This window comes from Phaseolus vulgaris, chromosome 7, assembly GCF_000499845.2.
Source record: "Phaseolus vulgaris cultivar G19833 chromosome 7, P. vulgaris v2.0, whole genome shotgun sequence".
NCBI classification, from domain to species: domain Eukaryota; kingdom Viridiplantae; phylum Streptophyta; class Magnoliopsida; order Fabales; family Fabaceae; genus Phaseolus; species Phaseolus vulgaris.
In genome coordinates, this window is record NC_023753.2 from 21,525,186 (window position 1) to 21,549,474 (window position 24,289).

General features: G+C 36.4%; 4 protein-coding genes across 5 annotated transcripts; 3 read left to right on the forward strand and 1 right to left on the reverse strand.

Moving 5' to 3' along the window:
* Positions 1-908: 908 nt before the first annotated feature.
* On the reverse strand, positions 909-5,008 carry LOC137828642 (uncharacterized). Its single transcript, XM_068635297.1, has 4 exons — positions 4,767-5,008; positions 4,362-4,543; positions 2,880-3,127; positions 909-1,502 (listed from the first exon to the last, which is right to left on the reverse strand). The coding sequence occupies exons 2-4, from the start codon at positions 4,507-4,509 to the stop codon at positions 1,149-1,151; spliced, it is 750 nt and encodes a 249-aa protein (XP_068491398.1). The 5' UTR covers positions 4,510-4,543; positions 4,767-5,008; the 3' UTR covers positions 909-1,148.
* Positions 5,009-13,766: 8,758 nt separating this feature from the next.
* LOC137828268 (transcription factor TGA4-like) lies at positions 13,767-15,339 on the forward strand. 2 transcript variants are annotated; one of them, XM_068634758.1, is made up of 4 exons: positions 13,767-14,021; positions 14,346-14,665; positions 14,763-14,969; positions 15,113-15,339. In XM_068634758.1, the coding sequence occupies exons 1-4, from the start codon at positions 13,925-13,927 to the stop codon at positions 15,230-15,232; spliced, it is 744 nt and encodes a 247-aa protein (XP_068490859.1). In that variant the 5' UTR covers positions 13,767-13,924; the 3' UTR covers positions 15,233-15,339. The 2 variants fall into 2 exon arrangements, with proteins under 2 accessions (XP_068490859.1, XP_068490860.1); XM_068634759.1 differs by having other exon boundaries at positions 13,780-14,021; positions 14,391-14,665.
* A 2,113-nt stretch (positions 15,340-17,452) lies between these two features.
* On the forward strand, positions 17,453-19,823 carry LOC137829243 (uncharacterized). Its single transcript, XM_068636042.1, has 4 exons — positions 17,453-17,458; positions 17,519-17,677; positions 17,983-18,657; positions 18,759-19,823. Exons 1-4 carry the CDS (start codon positions 17,453-17,455, stop codon positions 19,812-19,814), a joined length of 1,896 nt encoding a protein of 631 aa, XP_068492143.1. The 3' UTR covers positions 19,815-19,823.
* Positions 19,824-22,197: 2,374 nt separating this feature from the next.
* On the forward strand, positions 22,198-24,068 carry LOC137829244 (uncharacterized). Its single transcript, XM_068636043.1, has 2 exons — positions 22,198-23,007; positions 23,355-24,068. The coding sequence occupies exons 1-2, from the start codon at positions 22,198-22,200 to the stop codon at positions 24,066-24,068; spliced, it is 1,524 nt and encodes a 507-aa protein (XP_068492144.1).
* Positions 24,069-24,289: the final 221 nt, after the last annotated feature.

Sequence of the window (24,289 nt, forward strand, 5' to 3'; positions counted from 1 at the left end):
TCCTGTTTGCCATATATTTTAATAAAATGTTTTTGTTTTGTTTAGAAACCCATAAAATTCAAGACAGTGAGTGTACTGCTTGTGGCACAAGTAAACAAGATAAAAATCCGTGCTAATGAGAAACATTCAGAAATGCAAGCCGTCTTGTTGCAGAGTTACAGGTGTTTGTGACCAGTGCGACCTTGTGTCGAATCCTGAATGACAGTTTGCAAGCCGTCTTTTTTTTACATATTTTATTTTCATTCTAAAATTTTGCATAAATTGTGAAAAATATGTTTTACTATTTTGTATTTAAAAAAGGTAAATGTAAATATATAATAAAAATAATTTAATCAAACAAACCTTTTATATTTGTTAACAACAATAATAGATGTAGTATAATTTTATTATTTAAGCAGTTTATAAAGTGACACGATGCTTTGCGACTTTTCTTCAGGCCCTCCAAACAATTTATTTTCCTCTTCAATAAAATGTGAATCCTCTGTTATCGTTTGCAGCAACGTTCAGACTTCAAGCTAAAATAAAAGAAAACGGTAATGAAAAAATGCAATGATCTTGTCCAATTGCACATTAAACATTTTCTGAATAATACGAAATCATCTAGTGATGTATAAGTTTACCAATACCAAAACATGTTTTTTGTATGTTAATCTCTAGTTTTTTCGATTTAATCCCTAAATAAAAGAATTTCCAATTTAATCAAATAATTGCTTTCAATTAGGTCCCCATTATCTGTTATTAATTCTGTTGAAATTGAGTCATACAACAGATTATGAATGCTATATTCTTAGTCTCCATACATGGCAGCTACTTGCATGCAATTAGGTCCTCCTCATGTCATTTGTTTTTGTTCTAAGAATTTATTAGTCCCTATACACCATAATAAGTTGCATCCAATCCTCAAGATCTTAAAACAACAATCCCCAGCGGGATAATGTTAAAATCAATTGCATGTACATGGACTAGTTTAAAAGCCTTTTTCATATAGGAATCAAATGAAAATGAATGTTATAATGAATAAGCATGAATTTTAACCTTTTTGCACAATTAGCTACCACAGCAAGGATATTTGATCCTCACTCAAGTGAATGAGGATGGAGTAGGATTAGGAAGTTAGCAGCAGTCTCCAATCCATTAATTAGGTTTAGTTAGTGATACACAGCACTGTTATTGTAAACACGACCAGGGGGCAGAGGAACCTTTGCCTCACCTCCTCGACTTCTCCCTCTTGAAGAACGCAGGGTTCGTTCCCCATCATGCTTATACTCAATAGCACCATGGAACCTACTATCAATTGCTTCTCCATCACACAGTATTGGAGGACATACGTAGCCATAGGCATCTGCCACATTCATGTTGGGGCAGTGGTTTCTTCTACCTTCATGATGTTGATTAACTCTTGCATGTAATTCTTTCCGGAGAAACTCTTCTCGCTGAGTTGCTTGTAGAGCTCCGAGTGAGGATAGCTTTTCCTGGTACTCGGTGTTTATCTCAAGGATTCTCTGCCACAACAATATGCATTAAGTTTGAAATAGTCAGATAATATGCCACCAAGAATTTTCAAACAAGCAAAACAGCAAAGCTTGAGTTGGTTTAATAAAAAAATGGTTTACCTAACTCGATCTATGTTCACTTCATCAACTGATGATATAAACATGACAATCTTTTCATTTCATAGTGTCAAGTGGGATATGTAATAATGTATATAAACAGAATGGCCCTACGAGAAGATTCACAAGTAGTGGTGACATCACCGACAAGATCAGGGAAAAGCCAAAAACTGAAAGCTGACTCATTCAAAATAACACCATAAAAAATGTGAATGACTTTGTTCTTCACCCAATTGTATATCTTTTCTAGCTTACTTGGATTGGATAAAAAATCCATTCTATCCAATTGCTTTTTATGCCTGTTTCTCATTTATAAAATCATCATTCCTTACTAGTTTGTTGATGGTCCTCAATTATACAAATTATAAAAGTATTTTGTTTAATTTTGAATCTTCTTACCCTCCATGGAGATTCACTATGCAAAACTGTTATTCCTAAATCCTACACACAATTCAGTTAAACAAATGTTATAAAGGCAGAAAAACTTTTTAGCTTTTCTGCTCCCTGAAGAATACACATAGGCTCTGTTGCTCCACGCTAAAACGTCTCTAATAAAACTTTGGTCCCAAATTTGTCTATATTGAAATGCAAGGAAATGCTAATTATTTACGCACAAAAGAATGAAACTACTACCTGAATGAAGAAAACTGAACATGGCCTTCTGTATATGATATAATTTTCTAATTTCTAAGTCTGCTTTCTTAAAAGAACAATTTGCCTCCCCCAGAATTATTTTCTATGTTATTTTAAATCATGTGACTTCAAAGTACTGATTACGCCATCATAGTTATGAATCAGACGTTAAAATTAAAAAAAAAAAAAAACACACACACACACACACACAACATGAAAAATTTAAAATTACCTCCAATGTTTTAAAACTAAACAGGTCATTAAACTGTTAGAAATGACAAGTTCAGTTTAGCCCACCATAGTTGAATTGTACTCGAACTGATAACAATCAAAAATATATTTTTTAACACTATATTAAATAGGAAATTAGCATGAAATTACAATAAATTATGAAAAGCTGTAATATAATAAAATAGAAGCATAATTTGTCACAAAATGAAAAATAGCAAGTTAAATTGATAAATAAATAAATTGACATAATTCTAATATTATTTTAACATAATAAAATCTAAATTTTACAAAGAAAGCATAATGTTTAGTGAAGGCACACAAATAAATTTTATATCTAAACCATAAATTTAATACAAATTATTCCACCCGTAGTGCACACAAATACTAATTCAACTACATTCTGACCTCCTTGTGCCGAGCAAATTCTGCATCCTCAGCGTCACTTCTATCCCTAGTTAATTTCATGATTTCATCAATAAATTTATGTTCAAGACCCTCATAGGTTGCTGGTGATGTGCTTTCTTCATATCCAATTTCCTTGTCTTGCTCATGAGGCTGGTCCATTACTTCATTGGCTTGGTTCATCTGACTGTATTTCCAGTCCCAAATCATTTCATCCGGGATGTAGGATTTTATCCCATTATTCCCTTCATCTGTATCATAGAATTTGAATTGTAAACTTGTAAGACATCTATTTTGCAATCGTTTGTAAGAAATTGCTATAACCATACCACATTGAAACCTAATATAAATAATGAAAATGAATCAGAGACACAGACCCATCAATGAAACCAAGAAATTAAAGCGTCGCAAGATACAAAATATTAAAGAGGACTAGATGATTACAACTATCAAGCCGTAGTTCAAAGCAATTTATTTCTAACAATGTAAGGTAGTACAAAGTCAAGATACAAAGTTAAATTCTATAACCTTGTAATACATTTTTTAACAATGGCTACTAGTAATACTATCCGTAGTGCAAGCTATGCTTTTTGTCACAGGACTTTGCAATGTATTATATTAGGAGTAATTACAAGAGCAGAATCCAAAATATCAACATTGACCCGATAGTAGTACTTCTCTCTTTGATGACTTCAGTTATATATTGCACCTTAATCCAACCTATAAGCAATTACCTCAACTCAATGAAAGTACCAATTTTAAGGACATCTCCACTCAATGCGGACTCTCAGCTCTAAACTTGAATTCGTTACAACTAATCTATTATGTGAGAGAATCTCAGGACTCAAATACCACAAGGAGCTTCTTATTTTACCCAATGTGAAACTCCTAACATGTAACTATTCAAGGAATCTTCCAGTGTTTGTACATAATGCATTAAAAAAATCTTCTGCAAAACACACACTGCACAGTCCATTCATTCATCATAAAATATCTGGTTAGTGCATCATTACACTTCAGAAAATAAAGAAAAAGAGTGTATATTTCGAGAGCTTGAAAAGGTCTCCCTTAAGTAGTCATATTTATATGCAGATTTGTGATACAATGATGAGAAAAGAAAAAGTAAAAGACAAGTAATCTTAGGTACAGGAACAGATAGTTACTACCCAAAACAACTTTTAAATAAATCTTATTTAGCATATTCTAAACCAATTCTAACAATTACAAAACAAGCCGATAACCCTCATTAATTATTCCAGCACTACCAAATGTTTCCTAGCATTAGGTGGCATTGGCACTTACAGTCCATTCTTAAAAAGTCTATTACATCCAAAATCTATTAAACATAGCTACACATCAACAGATATTTCAAGAATCAATGAGAGAAGTTAAACACCCAGTCATAAACTATCATTATACAGAATAAAACTTCATGATCGCAAGGACGTATGGAGTAAATAAGCTGCACCAGTTAGTACTACTTGCCTTCATTATTTGCAAGGATAGGCAAACCATTCACATTTAATCCATATCCATCCCTTGGCAAATGCACCTCGGCCCTTGAAGTCTCATTCTCCGCAGAAAAGAAGTATGGCTGGATTTGGAGATAATTTCTTACAGAAGTATTCTGCATTTTTGGTGAAAATGTCCCGTACTTGAGTGGTATTCTGTATTGGTGAAGATATTTTTTTTTTTTAAGTTAAGAAAAAATTGTAAAATTACATAAACAGAGATGCTAATAGCTATATGCATTATTATACTCTATTTTTTCAATTATGAAACAGAGGTTTAATGAGCATGGATCATTGAAAAGTAACAGAAACCAAAAATGGGCATGTGAGATTTGAATAATTGAAGTGGAGAATTAAAAATAGAAAATAGTAGAAGAACCTTAAAATGTTACTAAAATGAAATTGAAGTTCGTCTGGGTCGTAGCTTTTCTCGAATATTCGAATTCCGCAGTGGAATTACAGAGAAATGCGCAACAAAATGTAGAAGCCACACAGAGACAGCCTTCTAGGTTTCTATTCATCTAAGCTTATCAAGAATGGAAAGGAAAGGAAAGGAAACAGAAGAAAAACTCGATAAAATAGAAATAAAATAAAAAAAACTACACTACTGAGTGATGAAACAATTAAAAATTAAGAGCAAAGAATTTTTTATATTAAAATAAATAAACAGATTATAAAAGTATAATAATAAAAAATAATTTCACAGAAATGTTTTGTTTTTTGTATCTTTCTATCAACCTGAAATTAATTATTTATTTAATTTTTTATTATAAAAAATATTTAAAATTAATAAATAAAAATTCCCTTCCATTTCTATTAACTAAGGAGAAAATGTTTGGGTCTTCTAAAAGGAGTACTTTTATCATTACTATACTTTTTTTCTTAAGTAAATAATAAATTGGAGAAATTAAAGATATAACTTTGAAACAAAATATTTTTAGTTTAATCATAAGATTTAATCATTACTATTTATTTTTAAATATTGCATAAAAAGTTATTGTGAAATTAATTATATCTCATAAACACATAAGAGATGTAACTTTTTAAAAGACTAGATTATTTGTATATTTTAATCTTAATTATTTATCATAACAATTAACAGATTTAATTCTAATACTAGGAAAAACAAGTTTGTTACTACATATGCATCTCATATACATTCATACTTGTGTTCTAAAATTTGGACTAAAATATTCTAATCAAAATTTTGGTGAAACGATTAAGTATTTTGATCAATACTTCACCAATTAATCTAAAGAAAAAAAATGATAAAAAAATAACAAATAGTTAAAATCAGCAAAATATTTAATTGCTAATCAATATGTTTGATATCACATCCTTTTTTTAGATGAAAAAATAACTAACAAGATTATCCATTTACCTTTTTATTGTAGAAATAATTTGCAATTGTTAACCAATATCATTGTATTTTTTTTTCTAAATTTTACATCTAAAGTATTATGGTATATAATTGAATTATATTAGTTTCTGTATTATAATATTTTTCACTAAATGCTTCCTAAATAAAGTGATCAAACTTTTAATATGTTTTTTTTTTTATCTCTATTTCATTGTATAGGAAGATTCTATAAGTATTAACTTCAGTTATATATTTCTTTAAACTAATGAGACAAAAACTATGACAGGTACTTAATCATTCATCATAATTTTAAATAGTTCCATGATTTTATTAATTGTTTATGGTTATATTGAGATTTCTCTTTTATTTTTTACTTTTTTGCAATAATGCACTTAACATGTTGTGGAAATTGAGATGTGTTGACATTAAATACAATATTGATCAACACCCATATTATAGCACCTAAAGAAAAGTTGTTATGTAGTCCATTTTGTATTTTCTTTAGTATGTTCTATTCTTTTCCTGAGTATTTCTTTTGCTATCAAACTTTAAATTTAACAATACATCTCACTTCTTTTGTTTTTGGAAATTATTTTACATTTTCCATGAAATTGATGTATGGATTGAGTGTTAAATAGAGTTGGTCAAAAGTAGTGAACTTGTTGCATTATTCTCTAATAATATTTCCTATAATTCAAGACATGATGGATTATGTGACAATTACTATGTCAAAAGTCTTTATTTAATAATATGAAAACAACATACAGAGTTTCCCAAAATTATGCATACATGTACAAGTATATAATTTAAGTTTTGGCTTGCTGCTTTTGTTTACTATTTTCTACGTGGTTAACATGTATAAGGAAGCTACATGAATATATCATTTTTAAAATTACTTTCTTCATTAGTCTGTCATGAACATTGTATCTAAAAGATTACTAATGCTTTATTTTTGCAGGTATCAAATGAATTAAACATACATATATGAAAATAACATATCCGAGCTCATTTGATTACGAAGAATGTTTAAATAAAAGGTATATTTAGTTCATGTGTTTTTATTACTTTTGTATTTTATAGATCTTATATAACTATTTCATTATTTTGATAATGAAATGATGTTCTTTTCTATGGTTGTTTATACTTATCATTTATAATCCAAAATAGTAATTTATTTAGTATAATTGTAATTTCCAAAAACTTCCATCATTTGAATACAAAGAAAATATGAACATCATTCCTATGGTGTATTTTTAGACATATAATGTGTTCTGCTGGATTGGATTTAGGTGTTGGCTCATAAAAGTTTATCATTTCACAGTAAACGTATATTCTACCTCTAATAAAAATTTAATATTATAATATTACAAATTAAGTTTATAATTTTAAAAATATGATAGTGCGATTAACTATTATTCATTTTATTTTATCGTGTTATAAGTATTTTAAAATATTATTAATCTTCAATTTTTTCTATATTGTGATTTTAATATAATAATTATATATATTTTACATTTATATTGATTCTTAATTCATTTAATTTAAACTTATAAATTATTGTATAACTAATATTATAATTTAAAATATTACATTTTAGAAAAATAAATTTATTTAAATATATGTAATTTATTAATTATTTTAAATTCTAATATTATCATTTAAATAAATATAAAATATTTAAAATATTTCCGTTGCAGAGGTGAAGATACTAGTTTGTATACATTTGGAATGTTAAATTTATAATTAAAATTAGATTTTATTATTTAGTTTTAGTGTTAAAGGTTAAGATTCTTTAATATGATTTCATGCATTATAATATACTTGTTGAACCACAATTGAATTATTGAACTTCTCGATTTAAAAATAACTATTACATAACATAAATAAATTAATTAAATATGTGTATTTTAAATTAAATAAATTTGCGTAAATAATATTTTATTAAAATCTTATTGATAAATTTTTCAAAGGATATTGTTTTTCCTAACACTACCAAAATCGAGTAAGCACTGCACTACCTCTTGAACACTCTCTATACGTAACAGTAAAAAAAAGGTTTGAAAGTGCTAATCCACTCACCTTTCTAAAATCTTCAGTCATGTTCACCACTAATTACATTTACACATGGAAGTTTGGTAGAAAATAAAGACCTGAATACTTATGTGAGAAGCAAGTTTGTCACTAATACCATTTTCAACACTCTAGGTTATGTAATTACTCCACCATTGTTTACTTTGTTAAATTTGTCAGGTATTTCTGTTTTTAACTTTTACGAGTTAGTATAAAATTTAATAGGATATAATTAGGTGAAAATTTCATCTTATAAATTATTTTTATAAGACCAAGTTAGGTTTAAAGTCAAATCTTTTAATATGATATCAGAGTTATATAAATATTAGACAGTTAGAATATGTTTCGTTTACTATAGTTGTAACTATTTCCATATATATATATACCCATGCACTATCTTATATGCAAAATATAATATCATATTTTTAACTGAATCTTTCTTTCTCTAATTCCTTTAACATGTTTTACAGAGCTTTCTCTCTTTCATGACTTTTGTTCTTTCTTCTCCCTCAGTTACCTCTTCCTCTGTTTTTTTGCAACCCAACTCACCCATGGCTTTATCCTCCTTACATCATTTTTCCACCCTGATTACACTCAAACTCACGAATGAAAACTTTTTGATCTGGAAACAACAGATCTTTGCCACCCTCTGAGGTCTAGATCTCATGCATCTTCTTGATGGCACTAATATTCCATCAAAGTTTCTTCCCTCTAACGACCAAGATCAAGAACCCACTGAAAACCCTGTTTTTCTACTTCATCATAAGCAAGACCAGTTACTTGTAACCTAGTTACTTGCCTCAATGTCATCCTCCATTTTAACAGAAATGGTAGGTTTAGACACTTTTGCTGCCATTTGGAACCGCCTGTCAACATATTACGCATCTCACACCAGGGCCACCATCAAAAAGCTGCATCTTCTTCTTCACACACCAAAGAACGACAGAAACATTACCAACTATCTTCTTGATATCAAGAAGACTGTTGACTCCCTTTCTGCTATAGGTGCCTGCATTTCCACTGCGGAACACATTGATGCAATCCTCGATGTCTCTCGGAAGAATATGATGGTTTCATCACCGCTATTCTCTCTCGATCTGAACCATACACTGCTGATGAGCTCGAGTCTCTACTCCTTGCTCAAGAAGAAAGGTTTGAAAAACACAAATTCTTGCAAAACTCCATTATTCAAGCAAAGCACGTTTCTACATCATGGTCTTCTCCTCGTCCGAACAAGAAGCCCAGTTTTCAACACAAAGCCTATCGTGGTGGTCACACACATAATCGTTCTTCACATTCCACCTCGGTGAACTCTTTCCCTGAATCACGACCCATCTTTCGTCCTCCTGCACCATGGAATTCTTCAATACCGCATTGTCAGATCTGACACAAACAAGGCCACACTACTGATACTTGTTGGCGTAGGTATGATCCTCCTATCCATTCTTCTTACACAGCCAACGTATCACAATCTTCGTTCTTAGCAGATGATGACTGTGCTCCATCCATTCTAGGTGCACCTTCCACCATTGAGGATCCTCTTTGGTACCCTGACAGTGGAGCTTCAAATCATATAACAAAAGATTCCTCAGTTTTTCACACCAAATTACCTTATCATGGATCCAAAGCAAGGCCACACTACTGATACTTGTTGGCATAGGTATGATCCTCCTATCCATTCTTCTTACACAGCTAATGTATCACAATCTTCGTTCTTAGCAGATGATGACTGTGCTCCATCCATTCTAGGTGCACCTTCCACCATTGAGGATCCTCTTTGGTACCCTGACAGTGGAGCTTCAAATCATATAACAAAAGATTCCTCAGTTTTTCACACCAAATCACCTTATCATGGATCCAAAACTTTAAAGGTTGGCAACGACCAAGGTATGCACATAATACACACTAGCTCTGCTTTCTATGTTGTACCAAAAACAAACATCAAATTTCTTCTACGTAATCTGCTTCATGTTCCTCATATCACCAAAAATCTCATTAGTGTTGCCCAATTTACAAAAGATAATAATGTTTACTTTGAATTTTACCCTCACTCATGCTTTGTTAAACATCAAGACACACACCAAATCTTACTTCAAAGATTTCTTAAGGATGGTCTATATGTTTTTCCTTCTTCCACTGCTTCATTATCTTACACTGCTCACCATGCTTCCTACAAATCGCATGTTCCTCCTTTACAACTCTGGCATAGTAGAATTGGGCACAGTAGTTTTTCTGTTGTTCAACATGTTTTAAAAACCTGTAATATACAGTATACTTCTAAGAAGCAGTTTTGTAATGCTTGTGTGATTGGTAAGTCACATCAGCTACCTTTCCATGTGTCTACTAGACATTACACTGCACCTTTACAATTGTTTTTCATTGACATTTGGGGACCCTCACCTGTTTGTGTCTCCAATGGCTCAAGATATTATATTCCGTTTCTAGATGCTTATAGTCGTTATACATGGTTGTTTCTTATTTCCCATAAATCTCATGCTTCTATTGCTTTATCCCGTTTTAAGATCTTTGCTGAAAATCAAATTGGATATAAACTAAAAGCTATACAAACTGACAACGCTAAAGAATTTCTAAGTTTCAAACAGTTCACCACTGATTTTGGCATCCATCATCGTTTCATATGCCCTCACACACATGAACAAAATGGATCTATAGAAAGAAAGCATAGAGACATTATTGATATGGGGCTCACTTTTCTCTCTGTTGCTACCTTACCTATCAAGTTCTGGGGTGAAGCTTTCATGACAGTTGCGCACATCATTAACCTTCTCCCCTCCCCTGTTCTGGGTAACAAATCCCCTCATTCTCTTCTTTTCCCCAATGCCTCTGACTATATTCTTTTACGCACCTTTGGTTGTGCTTGCTATCCTCTTCTTCGACCCTATAACAAACACAAACTAGATTTTCGCTCTTCATGTTGTATTTTTCTTAGATATAGCATACACAACCGTGGCTACATCTGTCTTTCTTCATCTGGCAAAATTTACATCTATCGTCATGTTGTTTTTCAGCAAGATTTATTTCCTTATAATCTATCACAATACAATTTTATCCAACCTCCGGTCAATGACATTCCTACTTCTCATCCACCGCCTATTCCTTTAATTCTTTCGCAACCCTCATTTGTTCTTCCTCGTCATTCTACATCTATCTCCACACCTCCACCCACTAATGATATTGATAATAATCTAACTACCATAATAGAATCTCCCTCTTCTACTTCTTCTTCCAATGATCCACACACAAATAATCATCTTATGATAACACGGTCCAAAACAGGTATTTTTAAACCCAAAGCTTTCACCACTAACATTGATATGCACTCTTTTATTCCTACCATTGTCACTGAAGCTCTTCACTCACCACACTGGATTCAAGTTATGCGTGATGAATATAATGCACTTATTCAAAACCAAACTTGGCTTTTCACGACTCTTCCCAACAGATCCAAAGTCGTTGGCTGCAAGTGGGTTTTTAAAATCAAGTATAATGCTGATGGCTCATTCCAGAGGCACAAGGCACGTCTTATTGCCAAAGGATTCAGTCAAACTACAGGTACCGACTACACTGAAATCTATAGCCTCGTTGTCAAGCCAACAACCATATGTGTTGTCCTCTCCCACGTTGTGTCTGTTGCATGGCCCATACATCAAATTGATGTTAACAATGCCTTCTTAAATGGTGATCTTCGCAAAGATGTGTACATGTAGCAGCCCCCAGGATTCGAATCTTCATCTCCCAACCTCGTGTGCAAGTTACAGAAAGCTATATACGGCCTGAAGCAAGCACCACGCTCATGGTTTGAAAAGCTACGTCCCACTTTAGAATCATTTGGTTTTATTTCTACTAAGAGTGATACATCTCTATTTGTTAAGTTTCATCAATCTTTCACTATCTTCATTTTAATTTATGCTGATGACATTGTCGTTACAGGGTCTTCACCTACTCAAATTCAAGCCTTAATACAACGACTTGGCTCCTTCTTTGCACTCAAAGACTTAGGTCATTTCCACTACTTTCTTGGCATCGAAGTTGAACACATTAAAGATGGCAATATTCTTCTTTCTCAAACCAGATATATCAATGATCTTCTTCAGTGCACTCATATGACAGATGCTCACCCTGTACCCACTCCCATGCAATTTGCACTTCGTCTCTCCAAAGATGCATCTCCTGCTGTTCAAGATCCCTCTTTATACCGTTCTGTTGTTGGTGCCCTTTAGTACATCCTCGTCACACGTCCCAAGCTCTCCTATGTTGTAAACAAAGCCTGCCAATTTATGCAAAATCCACAGGAACACCACTAGAAGGCAGTCAAACGTATCCTCAGATACCTTGCTGGAACCACTGCTCATGGGTTGCTTATCAGAAGCAGTCCATCCATGGACATTCTCGCATTCAGTGACACAGATTAGGGAAGCGACGTCGACGATCGCAAATCTACAACTGGGTATTGTGTTTATCTTGGAGCTAATCTTATTACATGACCCTCTCATAAACAGAAAGTTGTCTCAAGGAGCAGTACATAGGTAGAGTATCGAAGCATAGCAATTGTTCTCACTGAAGTCATTTGAATTCATTCTCTTCTTCATGAACTGTTCATATCCACTAGCCAAGCCAAACTGTTCTCTAATAACCTGGGTGATGTTTTACTCAGTGCAAATCCCATTATACACTCTCGTACAAAACACTTGGAACTGGATCGTCACTTTGTCAGATACTACGCTCAAACACAATTTGTCAAACTACTCCATCTTCCTGCTCGTTTTCAGGTTGCGGATGCCTTTACAAAGGCAATCTCTGGGCCTTCTTTTATTAACTTTCATCGTAAAATTATGGTTATTGTGAAACCATAACTTTAAGGGGAGGGTATTAGGCAGTTAGAATATGCTTCGGTTACTATAGTTAACTACTTCCATCTGTATATATATACCCATGCACCAGGCATCTTATATGCATAATATAATATCATATTTTTCACTGTATCTTTCTCTCTCTCTCTCTCTCTCTTTCTCTATTTCCTTTAACAATAAAGTTTCTCATAACGAAAGTTTGTTGGACTTATTCGTTCACTTCGACCACTCATAAATATATGGTTTTACGGACAAGTTAGAAGATTTCAGCTTGTGAAGTGTGTTGGAAATCTTACATGATACTTCATGCTATATATAAGTGAGTGTACACCTCATCTTCTAAACAAGTGTCAAGGTATATAAGTGAGTGCACACCTCATCTTCTAAACCGATGTAAGATTGAGTTAAATTTAAAATCCTACTTCTTAATTATGGCCTTGTCTATTGCATCAACTTTTAATTTTGTTTCAAAAAGCCTTTCTTTCTTCCTTTCTTTTGATTTGATAAAGTGAAATAAAATAGCATTTCACGTACGATATAACAGTTTCAAACTTCCATTAACCCCTCCTTTAAATTTTATTCTGTAAAAAATATGCACTATTTGTTTGTCATTTAAAAATTTAATTTCTTACTCAAGAAGGAGGCCATATGAAAAGCATAGTGTTCTCTTTTCTCCACGTGAGATAAGATTAATAAGTTTTATTTATTTAAAGGCAAAAGGAAGATTCAGTGACGATTCAAGAATCTAGACAAGTTGGATGATACCTAGATAATAATAAAAAGTGGAGAAAGTGAGTCACAGAGCCACATCAGTAGTTTCAATGGGAATCTACCTCCTCGAAATGGAATTATTGGTGTTAAAATGATGATAGAGTACAGATTTTCCACATCAGTACTTTTGTCCCCTGATGGTTTGAAAGGCCAAAAGTGTACTAAGATGGTGGCTAATGGTTGGTTCATTTCTAAATATTCAATAAATCTATGTATGAAGGCATTAAAGGGTTAATAATACATGTTGTGGTGTCGTGTTATTAAGTGGGTTTGTTTGTGTTAGGTATAAAAAAAAGAAGACAAAAGGGTTGCACTGTTCTTGGTGTCCTTCCTTGTGAACAGTGGTCTCTTTTTCCTTTTTGTTGATATATATATTCACCTTGCATTCTTCATCCCATTTTCATCAATGCATTCAGAAATTGAATGCTAACTGGTTGCCATTCTGTTACCAGTTGAAAGAAAATCATGAGTTCATCCAACCAGTCCAATCAGGGCAGCAGATTTTTAGCAGATAAGCCTAAGAATGTGGTTGATGCTAAAGAAAAAATCTTCAGAATTGATGGTAAGAACAATTATAAAGTTAATGCTGTTCCATTTTTTTGGCAACTTAAGTTTTAATGTCAAAAACCTTCTAGGATTTTAATGGAAAACTTACATAGAAATGAGATTAATCCATGATAAAATATAATAATAATGTAATTAGCAAGAATAGTGGTATAGTTAATGATCACTGATAAGATTAACTTATAGAATAGTCAGTACTAAAATATATTTGTATGATATAAGATGTAAAAGATGTAAAGTAACTTTCATTCGAAAATGGAAACTTATGCCTCTTGTGGTGACTTGTATTATTCTTTTGTTCGTTATCTGTTTCCATTATAAGTCGTTGCAGCAATTACAAAACCAACTGAAGTTAAGAATTCCGCAGGAAACACAACATTTGTGACAAATGGACGTTGGTTGGAAAAACATAACAGACTTATTTGTGAGATACGGAGTGCTTTAAATGATGAAGTTGTTGATGACAAACTAGTGTTTCTTATAGACATAGTTATGAAGCACTATTTTGAACTCTCGGAGAAGAAAACAAGTGCTGCAAATTTTGATGTCAGCATTAATGTTGCTTCTGCTGCGACTTGGTGCACAACAGCTGAACGCAGTCTATGGTGGATTGGTGGATTTCGCCCTTCTCAACTGCTTCAGGTAAAGCTTGTCTCGTAAAATTCTCATGCATGGAAAGAAAATGAGAAAAAAATGACCACAATATCTATATGCTTCATAATGTCTGCCTTGGAAACAGGTTATTTTGCCTCAACTTCAACATTCGTGTTCTCAGCAGCAACTTTCTGATATTTGGAATTTTGTACAATCAAGTGAACAAGTAGAATATGCTCTTGCACGAGGCATGGACAAACTTCACCAAATCCTTCATACTGCAACAACAACAGAAGGTGACAAAGGACTCAAACTGACGTGTGCCCCACAACACATGAGATTTCTAAAGCAGGTAATGAATGCATGCATGCATGCATGCATTGAATACAATTTTTCTATATCATAATTGTTTTTGGTATTAGTTTGATTTTAAAAAGTGGTAATAACAATTTGTTTGAAACACTTTAACATTTAACATGGTTTGTTGTTAAACAGGCGAATGATGTTCGACAGGAATTTTTGCGTCAACTATGTGGTCTGCTCACAAATAATCAGTATGCGGAATTCTTACTTGGTGTGGGGGAACGCCTCTGTAACCCTTCCAGCTCCCTTTGAACACTCCATCAAATATGAAAGTGGAAATGTTATTCTTAAGTTTATTACAAAATTATAAATAAATATTGTTGGGCACATTTTATTTGTTACATTTCCTTATTTCCACAGCTTTTATTCTCATGTTTAGAACTCAGTAGTTCATTAGTTTAACTTATAATCCACTAATCTAGTTCATGATTGAGCCAAACTGATCCAATTTTTAAAACATGAATATTAATTAAAAATGACCATAATTCCAATCATCATCTATCATACACAACACACCAAAGAAAAATAAAGCAATTTCTTTTAAAAAAATGAAAACAAATCATAATCATGCATTGTTGAATATGTCTAAATGAAAAGAAAATATATATTGAAATAAAATTTACTACAATTGATAGGTTGAAAGTGAAACTGTGACAGCCCCTCAAGTTTGTGGTTGAGTTTAGTGTTGGGTTCGACCCAACGGAGCTTTTTGAAGAACAAAACGAACCTATGTACCTGAATCAGAAACTGCATCTAAAAAGCTCATACTAATTTAGGACTTTTTTGGAGTTATTTGAAGAAAAAAAAATAGAAGAAAATTGAAATTATTTTCTTAAACATAAAAAAATAAAAAGTAAAATTAGTTTATACATAAGTTAATTTATAAAAAAATATATAATATATAAAGATTAATTATAATTTAAGAAAAAATGAATTAATTTTTTTCTTAAAAATAATTTCATATGAAATCTTAATTGTTTGGGTTTTTAAAAACATTAACTCCACCCTGTAACTCAAAGCTTTAATCCATAAGACACCATAAGCAAACAAGAGCTTGTAATCTTGTAGCTGAATCAGGATAAAAAAATGACTATGCTTAGATATAAAAGTTGAGAAAATGTTCCTACAGATGATAATCAGAAGATGTTAATGAAAACATAAGTTTCAGCAAAGACATTGGGGAAGAAAGAGATTAGAAGATGAGTTTTGTCATTTTGGTTTTGGGGTGTTACAGCAAGAGTGAATTGTAAAATTGGGAAAATGCATATAATGGTAGTTTGCTGGAACATAGGTGGAAAGAGTTTGAGTGGCGGGCCGGCACTGTGTGACTCCACTCACTCCAATTTCCAACTGTGTATGAACAACCTGTCTCTGCTGTCTACCCTTGGATTTTCAGAATCTTGCTGTCACTTTCTCACAAAAACCTTATATATTCTAAATTTCCAATACCGAATTCTTTGTACCTCCAAAATTTTCACCCTCAAAAAGTTTTCAACCGTTTTTCACAACCATTCCTCCCTCTCTCTCTCATTCTGTTTCAGAACCTTGTGAGTGTGAACTTTACTCAATCACTGACAACCCTTGCTGAAAAGATACAAACTTTTGCTTAACGTGTAACCCCAGAACAGACTTTTCCTTCCCATTAGTCTACACTGCAGTGCTACTCTTATTGTCTTGGTTTGAACATTGAATTTGTCCTCTTATATAATGTATATTTTGTTCATCATTGGTCTTTTTTTAAGCAGTAACAACACTACAGTGCCTTACCTAGTTCTGGTGGTGTTTCATCTCTTGATGTTCTTTGGCTACAATTGAACTTCATTTGGGTTTGGGACTAGATACGCTTGGTAGATGCTAGACTTAGAACATGAAGGAACCATGCTAAAATGCTTTTGACATTCCTTGCCTGCACATTTGTGAAGCATGATTTGAGGAATTTTTTTGAACAATTTTAGCAAAATCGTTCTTTTACTTGCACCCTTTTTGCAGAAATGGTCATTCAAAAGGAAAATGAAAATTAGTCAAAGGTAAAAAAAACCATTTAATCTAGAAGATTTTTTCATCAAGTTTGTATATGAACTTTAATAAATACAGACATAACACCATGGGTTGTCATAGCATATAGGGAAACAAGCATGTATTAGGTATTTTACCCATAATTCATTCAGAAAAATTATGCTCCTAATTAAACTTATTGGAACTAAAATATATGTAATTTTTAAGCTTATGTCATGATGTCCTATATGTTCTATTCCCTTGTACCAAATGCTATCCATTTTTATGATGCTTGGATAGACTGATTAAATAGTAGTAAATTTCAGTTTTGTTATGATAAAATATTTATTTTTATTCATAAAATATTTTATTATGATAATTCTCTATTAAAAAGTTATGGGTCTGATAACTCTTGTTTTTTTTAGGAAAAGTTCATGTCCTCTGTTTCTGTGCTCTTTTTTTACAGTGTTATTACCAATGCTGGTGCATACTCCAGTAGCATTATAGTTTGAATTTTCTCTACTCTTATTTCCACTTAGTTAGGTATCAAAGTTAGGCCCCAAAATTAGGAGCTATGTCGCTGGTGTTACATCAATAAACTTAGCTAAATACGTGCCTGCAGCTGAGGAGGATAAAGACACTAAAATTATAGTTCCTTTGAATATCCCTGGCACCAATGATACCACTAATCTCTCACTTTCTGTAAGTTCTCTTATGTTCCTCTTTTTCTTTTTTGTCATTTTAATTTTCTTTGCAATTAATTATAATATATAAATGAATATAAATTTCACTTTATAAAATTAATTGTGAAGTTGAAACTTAAAAGTCTACTCTTTATAAGATGATCAGAATTTATTTTTATCAAACCACCCGCTGAAATTAATGAAAATTTTGATATTGTATAAGTTTTAAAAGTAATTTTTATTATTTTTTATAAATTTATTGTTATAGTATAAAAAAAACTCAATTGATAATGATATTCCATAATCATATGTGTTTCTTTTCAGTTATCTCTTAGTTTGCTAAAACTGGATGCCCTTCAAGAATATTTGGATGCAGTGCAAAGATCAACAGTGTTTACTCCTTCATTACCTTGTTCTGTAGAACCTCTCTCAACAAATAAAGACGAATATACTACACTCAAAGCAGGTCTGAGAAGAGTAAAAATCTTTGTTGATTATGTATCAGCTGGAAGGGCCAAGAAGGTAAGTTCCAAAGATGAAGGAAGTGATGGTAGGAGTTCCAACAGAAGCGAGGATTTTGAATATAGGTCTACATCTGATGCAGATTCCCTGAATAACGATGCTGCAATTAACTCAGAGGAGGATTCTTGTGAGAGACATTCGTTGACCTATGAGAATCTGGCCTGTGGGAACTATGCAGGAGGATTACCATATTCAAGTTCAATTGTTAATGGTAAAGATGAGTGCTGGATCCACTACAGTAGCCAAAAATCAGATTATAGAGGTGCACGTGTTGACAACTACAATACATGTGATCAGATTGAGTATCACAACTCAAAACATCGAATCCTTTCTTGGAGGAAAAGGAAACTGCACTTTAGATCAGCCAAGGTGAAAGGGGAGCTACTTCTGAAAAAACAATATCGAGAAGAGGGTGGAGATGATATTGATTATGATCGTAAGCTGCTAAGCTCTTCTGATTATTACACTTGTGGAAAGGTATGTATCATAAGCACAACTTGTCTTTCTTGTTCCATTTTTACTTGTCTTGTATTTTAGAACAAGATTTGAAGCAATTGAAGTATACATGTTTCTTGCAGTGCCATAAAATACAAGATAGTATCACTACTAGTCAATCATTTGTTCCTGAATTCGAGGAGAAGAGTTTCAGTGTAGGGGGTTGGGAGCAGAAAGAGGTCATTAGCAGAGATGGACAGATGAAGCTCCATGCCCAAATCTTTTTCACTTCAATCGATCAAAGGAGCGAACATGTTGCTGGGGAGAGTGCATGTGCTGTCCTGGTTGCTCTCGTTGCTGATTGGTTGAAAGTGAATCAAGTTTTGTTGCCTATCAAGTGTGAATTTGATACCCTGATTAGAGATGGATCATCAGAATGGAGAACACTATGTGAGAACAAGGACTTCATAAAGAGGTTTCCAGATAAACACTTTGATCTTGAAACTGTTCTACAAGCCAAAATCCGTCAAGTTTCTATAGTCCCAGAAAAGTCCTTCGTTGGATTTTTCATTCCAGGGGAACCTGAGAGTGAAGGTTTTGACTTCCTTCATGGTGCAATGTCCTTTGATAGCATATGGGAGGAGATTAGCCATTCTGCATCAGAACTTCACATGGCTAGGGAGCCTTTGGTGTACATAGTAAGTTGGAATGACCATTTTTTTGTTCTAAAGGTTGAGAAAGATGCTTACTACATTATTGACACTTTGGGGGAGAGACTACATGAAGGATGCAATCAGGCCTACATCTTGAAATTTGATGCAAGCACAAAAATTGAGAAACTGGCTAAGAAGGAAAAGAAAGCATTGGAGCCAAAACCTCTCAATGTTGCAGTGGAGATAAATGGTTCAGAAGAAAATGCAGTTGATGAATCTTTCATGGTCACACCAAATGAGGGCAATGATAGAAGGGAGGGGATCATATGTAGAGGCAAGGAGTCATGCAAAGAGTACATAAAAAGCTTCTTGGCTGCAATTCCCATAAGAGAGCTTCAGGTTGATGTCAAGAAAGGCTTAAAAGCATCCATGCCACTTCATCATAGACTCCAAATTGAGTTTCACTACACACATCAAGTAACCAATGACACAAGAACTAACAAATCCTGTTTTCTCAACAATGGCAGTTTCTTAATGCAATTATAGAGAGTTACTCTCTTAAGTTTGTTGTACTGTTTAACTAGTTTTAGAAACGTAATTGAAGTGATGAACCTGAGCTGAAGATTCAGTTTTTTACAAGAATTTTCATGGACTTGTTTTCTAATTAATAATGTTCTTAATTATGTTAAAAGACTTTTTTGGATTTTAACACTGATTGTCTAACAGATCACATTATGGGTATCTTTTGTCACTCTCTTCTATTTTCGGTTTTTGTACTGGTATGGACGAGACCGACACGTGGACTCCCCTGACCGAGACCCATTTGGCTGCCCGAGACCGGGTCTACCTGACCGAGACCAGGGGAATCTGGCCGAAGTCTTGGCCGAGGCGACCAATACCTAAGAGACTTGGCCGAAGCCAGGTAAGCTTGGTCGAGACGAGTAGCATCACCACGGCCGGTCGGCCGACCCATACTACTGTTAACGCTCAAACCAAGGTCAATGGAGCTAATCTGCTATTAAGAATTAGATAATACAACCCTAAGCGAGATCCACTCCGCTAATCGGGCCCAATAAGGTAAGCCCGTTAGAATAATATAAATAGCACACATCTCAAGGAGAAAGGTACGTCATTTATTACTGTTCACCTGCCAGAGTGCTGATCACCCGCTTTACTGACTTGAGCATCGGAGTGCCTTCGCAGGTACCCCCACCATCCGATGTTCACCGAGACCGAGTGCCGAAGGAGAAGCAAGAGGACGAGAAGAACCCTAGTTCATCACCCAACAACCTGACCGACTGAAGGAAGAAGTAGAAGACTTCAATAGTTCTCTAGGTCCCATCTCCCTGGTAGGAACAATTGGCGCCCACCGTGGGGCCGAGAGAAACTAGCTGAAGGAAAAAAGTAGATGGTCTCAACCAGAAGCATGGAGAGAATGAGTGAAGCCGACCAGACGATGTTGCTGTTGTCTCTCTAGAGAGAGATGGCCGAGATGAGGAGAAAGACCGAGGAGACTGCCCAGAAGAACGAGCAGGAGCTGCAGGTTCTCCGTAGGGAGAACGAAGAGATGAAAAAGAAGCTAGGGGAGGGAGGACCTTCTGTCATACCGAAGAACGTTGTCGGAAAGTCCTACATCTCTCCCCCCAACCCGGATGTGGCTGAGGGGACGAGAGGCCGACCCCTTCCCCGGGAAACCGAGATGGATGACGAATCATGCCTGATAAGGTCCGCCCGGACGACCGTGACGGCCGACTCGACCCGCCAACATCCTTTCACCAACACCATTATTGAAGTCCCACTGCCTGAGAAGTGGAAGGGTTTCAACCGAGACTGATATGATGGGTCTATTGACCCGGATGAGCATATGGACGCTTACACCATCCATATGAGCCTCTACACCTCGGATGACGCTGTGTTATGTCGAGTGTTTCCTACGTCCTTAAAGGGAGAAACCCTTAGTTGGTTCACCAAGCTCTCACCCAACTCCATTTACAACTTTGCCACACTCGTGACAAAGTTTGAAACCCAGTACGCAACCAGCCGGCCGCACCACCTGACCTCCATCGCCTTGGTAGGCATCCGCTAGGAGAAGGGAGAGTCCCTAAGAACCTTCGTTGATAGGTTCAGCAAGGTGGCAATGAGCATCCGGAACCTGAGTCTGGACGTTGCCATGCACCACATGCCGACAGCCCTATGTCCAGGCCCCTTTGCTGACAACCTCTGCATGCAGCCAGCCGACAACCTCTGCATGCAGCCAGCCGACAACCTGGACGAGCTGAGGAAGAGAGCTGCTAAATACAAGCAGCTGGAAAAACTCAGAGAGTTCCGTAACCAGGCCCGGGCAGAGGCCAGTGGAGATAAGAATAAGGAGGAGAAAGACTGTCAGGGGCGGCCGAGCCAAAGGAATGACCGACACCGAGACAACCGGGACCGACCAATCCGATTCTCGAGATACACACCCCTGATGACCGAGAGGGGAAGGATTCTGGACGAGGCCCTCAACGCTGAGTTAATCCCTCCTCCAAGGAAGGTCGCCAACCCAAACAATGTCGACCGAAGGAAGTAGTGTCAATATCACCAAATCAGCGGGCATTCGACCGAGGAGTGCTAGGCTCTGAAGGATAAGATTGAGGAACTTATCCAAGCCGGACATCTCCGCTGGTTTGTTAGAAACGGTCGAGACACACCCCGCCGGGTGGATCCACCTCGGCGGAGGAGGTCACCACAACGTGGTCGAAATGACCGAGATAACAGAGACGAACGACAGCCTGTAAGGGACGATCCTCCCCGAAGAGACGACCCTCCCAGGGAGGCCGACAGAAGAGGTAATAGGGAGGTTATCAACACCATAGTCGGCGGCTTCGCTAGGGGAGGGAGCACCAACAACGCCCGGAAGAAGCACCTGCGGGCGGTGCACCACGTAAACACGATGGCATTCCGGCCGAGGATGCCACCCATCACCTTTACGAACGAGGACTTTAAGGGCGTGGATTACCGCCAACAGGACGACCCGATTGTAATAGCGGTCGATATAGACCGATTCACCATCCGAAAGACCCTCGTGGACCAAGGAAGTTCGGTAGACATCGTCTACTGGAAAACGTTCAAGGCCATGAAGATAGCCGAAACTGAGATGATGCCCTACGACGACCATGTGGTAGGGTTCTCGAGTGAGAGGGTAGGTACCAAGGGCTACATTGAGCTCTATACCACCTTCGACGAAGGGAAGAATACTAGGACCATCAAAATCCGATACGTGGTCATCGACGCCAACACCTCCTACAATATCCTCCTCGGCCAACCGTCCATCAACCGGCTGATGGCCATCGTATCAACCCCTCACCTGACAATGAAATTCCCTTCGAGGACAGGGGACATTCTCACGGTCCACGTGGACCAGAAAGAAGCACGAGAGTGCTACGCCGAGAGCCTCCGGGTGGAACCCTTAAGGAATGACACCTCTCCCCTCAGGGTGAGAAAGTCCTCCCGAAAGGACTACTCACCCAGGAAGGACTGGTCGAGGACAGTCGAGCCAACCGTAGCGTTGGTGGACCTCGATCCCCGGGCGGCCAAGGATAGACTGGAGGCGAGAGAAGAGCTGTGGAGAGTACCCCTCCTCGATGAAGAGCACAACACCGCTGTAGGAACGGCCATGGCAGCTGTCGAAGCCGAGATCATGCACGTCGGGCTGAAAAAGAATATGGACATGTTCGCCTGGACACCGGCCGACATGCCAGGGGTGAGCCCGGATGTCATCACCCACCGAATGTCAATATTCAAAAAAGCCCGGCCGATCTTCCAGAAAAAGAGGGATCTGAGCGATGAAAAGCGCCTAGCGGCAAAGGAAGAGGTCGAGAAACTCCTATCAGTCGAATTCATAAGGGAGGCCCGATACACGACTTGGTTGCCAATGTCATCATGTTCACCAAGCCGAATGGCAACTAGAGGATGTGCGTCGACTACAGAAACATCAACCGTGCATGTCCGAAGGATACCTATCCCCTTCCAAACATTGACCGCCTGGTAGATGGGACGGCTGGACACAAAATTCTGAGCTTCCTGGACGCTTACTCTGGCTATAACCAGATAAGCATGCACCCCAGGAACAAGGAGAAGACGACCTTCATGACGGCCGAAACCAACTACTATTACGAGGTCATGCCGTTCGGCCTCAAGAATGCGGGGGTGACCTACCAGCGCCTCATGGACAAAATCTTCAAAGGCCTAATCGGCCGAGCGGTAGAGGTATACGTGGACGACATAGTCATAAAGTCTGACTCTTTCGAACAACATCTGAAGGACCTGAACAAGGTCTTCAGAGCCCTTAAAGGGGTCAACATGAAGCTCAATCCCAAAAGGTGCACATTCAGGGTTGAGGGGGGGAAGTTTTTAGGCTTCATGCTTACCCACCGGGGGATAGAGACTAACCCCGACAAATGTCAGGCCATACTTGGCATGAGAAGTCCGAATAGCATCAAGGAGATACAACAACTCCTGGGGCGCCTGACTGCCCTCTCCAGATTCGTCCCACGCCTGGCCGAGAGAACGAGACCGATGGTCCAGCTGCTCCAAAAGGGCACCAAGTTCGTTTGGGATGACCGATGTGAAGAAATCTTCAAACAGCTTAAGGAGTTCCTCACATCCCCCACCGTCATCCAGAAGCCGAGACCCGACCACCCAATCCTGGTGTATTTGGTAGTCTCGGAGGAGGCAGTCAACGCCGCTCTGGTACAGGAGTCCGAGGGCAAGGAATGGCCGGTGTACTTTGTCAGTCGGACCCTCCACTCGGTCGAGATGTGATACCATATGATCGAGAAGGTGCCCTCGCCCTAGTCCTCACGGCGAGATGGATGTGCCCCTACTTCCAAAACCACTAAAAAATTGTAAGGACCGACTATCTCATTTTTAAAATTTTATCTAAGCCGGACCTTGTAGGAAGAATGATAGGTTGGTCGGTCGAATTGTCCGAGTTCGACATACGCTATGAACCGAGGAGCGCCATCAAGTCCCAGTGCCTGGCC